Raw genomic sequence first — 6,935 nt, 5'->3', positions numbered from 1 at the left:
AAATTAAATAAAACAAAATTATTATTAAAAAAATAATAATTTAGTAACATTTTGTATTATTATTTGTGTATGCAAATAAAAATGTATATTTGAACTATGAAATAATTATTCACTTATCACTTATCCTTTTTATTTATTTCTTTACTTATGTGTCTGTTATACAAAACTTGTATTGTATTACAAAACTTGTATTTTTACTATAATATTAATTTATTATGTAAATTTATAAATAATTTCAGAATTAATTTATATATTAAATAAAAATTTATTTTTGTTTGAGTTTTATTGATTTAATGTCTGTTCTGGGTTCCATATTAAAAATCTTTTTTTATTTTCTTTTCACTTTTGACTTTCTCTCATTTTTATAACATCGTTATTATTACAGAAATTATGCGTTTCGCGAATTATCTCCGTGTCCAAATTCATTCTTAAAATACTGAAACGTTGACATTTTAAAAATGGACTTGGACAGAGATAACCCGCGAAACGCATAATTTCTATATAGAAAGTGCCCGAGAAAGCCTCAAGAATGTTATTGTTATTATTTTTTAATATAGAATAATATTTTTAAGAATATATAAGAATGAAGCCACATAAAGCCTGATTATTTAAGAAATGATTAATTACGTCGATTTATCTCAATGTTTTATAACAAAGTAAGCTAATCATCACTTAATTATACATAATATATCAGAAATTCTTGAGAGAGTATTTTAGCATCCGACAAGGAAAATACATCAGTGTTGTAGTTAAAGAATTAAGATAGAAATCGATTCGATCAAGATGCAATACGGTCCATTAAACCTTACGAAAATTGACCGCTTATATTCGCTCCTCCTTTAAAAGCCTCCCAATGTTTTTTTCAGTGATAATGTTGAGTATTTGAAAATGTACGAGTGTAATTTGAACCATATCTTGAGAGAAAGAAAAAAAGAATGAAAAAAAAGAAAAATAAGAAAAAGTGAAAGGCCAATGGACTGTAAGAATCCACGAAGCGTGGAACTGACGTATATCCATTTGCATAAATTATCGTGATCATTTTCATGAAGCTGGCTTTAACTGAATGCTCGTTGAAAGATGGGCGCCTTTCTTAGGGACAAGTTGACAATGATGAGAACAACCATTGCTAAAATGTCCGCGTTAGTTTTTTATTCAGAAATTTCGGAGAGTAGTGTGAAAAAATACAAGTAAGCTAATATGCGAGAGAAGTTGGTGGAGTAAATTAAAAAAATCTAGTTCTACCAATGCCACCGGATTGCGACATGCGGAGGAAGAAGATCGTCTTGGGGGGAGGAAGACTCCGAAGTATAAAAGATCGAAATGTCTCCACACAGATGTTCAATTCATCGCCTTGACATCATACAGCGAACATGAAGCTCCTCCTGCTCATATTTGTGGTAAGAGAGACTCATTTCCATCTATCTCCTTAGTTCCAAAATTGCGATTATAAGTATTAATTTTCATGAAACAACTTTGCGACTTTTTGATTATTTTAAAATTCTGGCTTCCTCCCTCTACATTTCATTAATTAAAGGGTAAAATATAGTTTAAGAGAAATCTATTTGCAATTTGGTTTTATAAATTGAGAGTAGTAGTAAATCAGTTTAATGTCTTGAACATAAGTTAAGAACATAAGAACATAAGAGTTGCTTCGTCTAGAATCTACAGTATTGCACACAATATTTTTAATTAATTATTTTAATTATAAGCTAATCATTTTAATTATAAACGATTATCATTAAACTGCAAAGATTTTTAGGTAAAAAAAAGAAAGTTTTTTAAATATTTTAACTTTAATAATTCTTAATAACGTATTCAAATAAATTAAATAAATCAGTTAAAAATGTAACTTACAATATAACAATATTTACATATTAAGAAATAAAAATAAATTTCTTTTTAATAATATAATAATTCTAAATTAAAAAATAAATATCTTATATGTGAGAAAATAGTAATATAGTAATTTTTTTAAGACAAGAAATTGTTAATTATGTATTAAATAAATTATAACCGCTTCTATCGCAAATTATCAATATTATATTATATCACATTTGCATTTTGTGATCTTTCGAGAAATAAAAAATTTCATTTAATTGCGCAAATAAATTGTGGACGACACATGGAAGTGTCTAAATTCGGATATTTTTGCATTAATTAAAATGAATCTCGGATCAATTTCATAAAATTTAAATTTAATTGCCTAGGCCGATTTAAAATTGCAAAACAATAAATGAAGAAAATTCCGTCAACAAGAATGATATAAATAATCTAAACAATTAATAAATACCTCTAAAAAGATTTTAAATTCTATTTTATTAACATATTTGATATTATTTGATATATTATATACATATTTGATATTATTATACGTAACACATGCAGACAATAAAATATTGTTTAATTATGTTTTCTAAACTATATTTTTTAATCCTATTTTACTGATATGTGCAAATGTTATATTTTCAGGTCTGCTTCGCGGCAGCTCTAACAGCATCAGTTGATAAGCCAAAGAGAGACATCCTACCAGGCGATCCACGCTACGGAACCGAGCATGATCATCATCACGAACATGAAAATGAGGTACAAATCTTGAAAGCCGCCGGCGGCTACATAGGTTCTTACACGGTTCCAGACGACACAGAGGACCATTCATTCCAGGTACAACCTCAGCAACTCTACGGACCGCCTAGCCATACACCAGGCAAGCCTTTGGGAACTGATTTCTTCGCGACCAGTGATGTTGACAAAACTTCCTCCATTCTCGTGCCATCCACCTCCTACGGAATACCTGATACCACTCAGGTAACAGAAAAACTTACCATTTAGTCGTGTTGGATTTACATACATAAATACAATTCTGATAGAAGAGCAAAAGTTATGAAATTCTATTATATCTATTCCTTACAGGAAAGCTATTAAAGTTCATTAATGAAGGTATAGTATAATGAAAATTTATTATTTAATGAATCGTTGCATTAATTAGGATTTGTTTTTTATGCAGATTTTCACTAACTTCCTTGGATCCGTTGACGACAAAAATTCTGCTATAAAAGTATGTATAATTTATAATACATCGATCATCTTTCCAATCATAATTTCATACAAATTCATTAATTAATTTGTTTAAAATCTTAATTCATTGTGTTAGCTGTGCAATTATCATCTTCTATCCTACGTATTCATTTTTATCTTATCTTCTTGAATATCTTTTAACTTATGCTGAATCTAACTTCTTGGCAATGTAACAAAATTTAGATTTTATGATTTTATTGTGCTGATTATTAACATATCTATTATTAGTATTCTATACTTTCGTCATACAATTTTTTAATACGTGTGTAAATATTGAATTGTACATAGACGACCGTTCAGGAATATCCGAAATTCGATACCGTGCAAGTGCAGAAAACCCCAGAGCAGTCAGCGGTTGTTCACAAGCATGTAGAAACCACTCCGCAAGTGAAGACAACAACTTCTCATTTGCCCACTGAGACCCAAGGTGAGCATTGATCTACCAAGAATTTACAATCTCCTTCAGTTATGCCGCGCCCGTTGAGAATTTACGGCTCTTCTCCTAAATTTACATTAGACTTGTAAATAAGTGAATATTGTTTACACCAAATTACATAAGATATTTGGAAGGTTTCGAGTTTTCATAACGGTTCAACCTTTTACTGTTCGAGGCCGATCACGAGAGTCACGTAGAAATATTTTAACGCTCGACTAATATTGAAATGATATATGAAAACATTTGTCACGGTCTAAATGATTTGCTCGCCTTTCATCGAAAATGTATGCAAAAATGTATGCTTAACATATAAATATTTATTATGTTATGTAATTGGAAACAGTTTCTTTAATCTCACAGTATTTATTCACTTTTAATTAAAAAGAAATCTATAAACTTTTTCTTTAAACTCTGCATTTTTCTGTGTTTAGTTAAAGAATATATATATAAATTTACGTAATTTAGGAAATCAAAATAAAGTTTTAAAAATGTTCAAAAATAAATAAATAAGTATAAAATACATTTAATCAGTAATTTATTTGTCAGTCTAATTATTCTGTTTAATTATAATTATTTTATTTACTATTAATTTAATTATAATTAATTTATTATTGTTAAGATTTGCACTTTTCGAATATTAGATAAAGAATTGGCAGTTCATTTTTTTATATTATGCATATTAAAGAAAAAAAGAATTAATTATATAAATAAAATTCTATATAAAAAGATGAATTAAATACTTAAAAATGAGAAACTTTTTCTGTTTCAGATGTGTCCTCTTTAATTTCTGCTTTCAACACCTTCCCCAATTATGCCTCGTACTCCTCGTACAACAACATACCCGTGAAAACCGTGGATCACCATTTGCATGTGCAAGTACCTCAACCGTATCAAGTACCGGTAACTAAGCATGTCGCTGTTCCCGTTCCAGTTCCACACACCGTCGAAGTTCCTAAACCCTACTACGTCCGTGTGCCCCAACCTATTCAAGTCCCCGTGGATCGTCTATATCCCGTAGAAGTGCCTCGTCCAGTGCCATACCCCGTTCACCATTACGTAAAAACCAGCGTTCCAGTTGCTCATCCAATTGCTCATCCAATTGTTCATCCAGTTGCTCATCATGTGACAGTGGATACCAAGGCTAATCCAGTGCAGACCTTCTTCGACAATTCCCAGTTCCAAAACATATTGGGAAATCTACCGACTTTCTCAAATCCTCTGAACAATTTCCAGAATCCGTTTGAGAACTTTGAGTTTCCCTCTCTACCTTTCATACCATCCTCTATATCCTCTTCAATACCGTTCCTACCTCAACCCACCGTACCTTCTTCGACCAACAGCGACTCAGTTACGGTTGATAATGCAGCGCTGAAGGTTGAACCTATTAAGGTAAAGCCCATTGTACAACCGAGCAAACAAGCGTATAAGCCCTCCACCGCGTGTGCTGGATGTATTGTTTCTTCTACCACAAACAACAAACAGGAATATGTGCAACCTATTGATTCCAATGGTGGTTACGTATACTAGAATATTTATCTTGTAATGGACATTGAATAAACTACTGGAATCTCTTAGTAGAAATATATATTACACGAAGGATTACTTAATGATGACTTATCCTTGAAGTATAAATTTGATCGGAAAATTTGCTTGTGCTTTTTCTTTTATAATAAATTTATTTTGATTGATACTTAACTTCATATGTATATACTTATCTTCAGAAGAAGAATGTAACTTAACTATATAAAAGAAGAATGTTTGAACTTCCACCAGTTATTTTTCTGATGATACTTATATCTTCAATTAAATCGAAGTTATTGGGAAGATCTTTCTTTTCTTAGGTAGACCAACTAGAAATACTATTAAACGACAATCTGTGGTTAAATTTTCATGTTTATTAAATGGTTTCAGCAAATCTGAAAATAATTAAAGAATGTATATATTAACTGTTTTGTGATTGCCAATCTAATAAATACAGTATAAAGTTATGATTATTAAATTTACGATTATGCAGATCATTATTATACAAATGTTTTATAAATAAATATATATATTTACAGTGTAATAATATTATACTTTTTTCCACATTGTTTCCATGAGTTATCATTTGCATAGATCATTAATGATAACATAGAAGTAAACATATCTCTATAAAAGAGTCTATCTGTAAATGCCATATTAGTGTCTAGTAATATAACATTTAAACAAACGTTAAGTTATATTTTAATGTACCTCATTTAAAATTATCAAAATATTTTTATTATACCTTCCTTATAAGCTTTTAGATCACGTATGTAAAAATAGTTTATAATTTTACTTAATATTTAAATAAATAATATCTCTAAATTTTAATTTTTAATTTTTCTATTCAATTTTTATTACAAAATTCTATTAACGTGTACATACAAAGTTGTTGTTTTCAATGTTAATTATGTTATACAATCTTTCAGTCTTTCTTTCTCTTTATTTTATTTCAATTTATCTTTTAAATCTAATTCTTTATAAATAATTTTCTAGGACATTTTGCACTAATAAATCAAAAAAAACCTCTTCATTAATCCAATATTTCCTTATCAAAAATAAGTAATACAGCGATCAAAAACAACAACATAAAAGTTAATGAAATAAAACTTAGAATATTTATCGCATATTAATATAATTTTAGATTTTATACAATCGAAATGATACAAAATTAAAGGTACTGAATTCAAAAATTATTAATTATATCTAAATATTATTAAGATTAAAAGGATTACAGGAGTTAGAAAATACTTTTTTTATGGAAATAAAAATTCTTTTATTATAATTATTGGATCACTTTTAGATTTCTTGATTATATTCTTAGGTTGTAATCAACGTATCAGTGCGAAAAACTTTACAGAGTTATATAGAAATAATTCGTATACTATATGGTATATAACGAATAGACAACAATAATTATTAAAGCGATTGCAGCACATGCACAAAACTCTGTAAATGTATATTAATTCTCATTTATTTAAATTCGAAATAGAGAGAACATAAAAAATTCTATTTATTATTTGATATTGCAAAATTATTGCAAAATTTACTGACTTTCATGAGATAAAAAATTTATTGTTTCAATTAACAATAGATTATTATTGTTTTGCATGTGAGCTTACTGGCCTAAATGATAAATATTTGATTAATCAACGATTAAATAACAAACATTCTTTATTGAAAACGCAAATTTTACCACAAACGACACTTTTTCAATGGATTCATGGTCGATCCTGCTGGACAATTCCATGCAGTGCTAAATTCTTTGGAATTTCTCAATACAGCTTGAAGTCTCACATGACCGGGACAATGAGTACCTCTCATCATCCACCTTAGTGATATAGCAGTATAAGACTCGCACCACAACTAAAATAGTAAAATAATTAACATTTACTTTTAACTT

At 28.7% G+C, this 6,935-nt stretch overlaps 2 protein-coding genes across 2 annotated transcripts in view; one reads left to right on the top strand and one right to left on the bottom strand.

The window, feature by feature from the left end:
• The first annotated feature begins 1,346 nt into the window (after positions 1-1,346).
• Positions 1,347-5,147, top strand: LOC108684931. Its single transcript, XM_018189477.1, has 6 exons — positions 1,347-1,397; positions 2,470-2,583; positions 2,662-2,805; positions 3,005-3,055; positions 3,364-3,502; positions 4,281-5,147. The coding sequence occupies exons 1-6, from the start codon at positions 1,371-1,373 to the stop codon at positions 5,036-5,038; spliced, it is 1,233 nt and encodes a 410-aa protein (XP_018044966.1). The 5' UTR covers positions 1,347-1,370; the 3' UTR covers positions 5,039-5,147.
• A 1,577-nt stretch (positions 5,148-6,724) lies between these two features.
• LOC108684928 (neprilysin-11-like) overlaps positions 6,725-6,935 on the bottom strand; it is a 14,921-nt gene continuing 14,710 nt past the window's right edge. The window contains exon 17 of the mRNA XM_018189472.1: positions 6,725-6,898. Coding sequence (XP_018044961.1) covers positions 6,725-6,898 — 174 coding nt within the window. The remainder of the gene's footprint in view (positions 6,899-6,935) is intronic.

The sequence above is a fragment of the Atta colombica genome, unplaced genomic scaffold (genome assembly GCF_001594045.1).
Source record: "Atta colombica isolate Treedump-2 unplaced genomic scaffold, Acol1.0 scaffold141, whole genome shotgun sequence".
Classification (NCBI taxonomy): Eukaryota; Metazoa; Arthropoda; class Insecta; order Hymenoptera; family Formicidae; genus Atta; species Atta colombica.
This window is presented reverse-complemented; position numbering and strand designations above follow the sequence as displayed.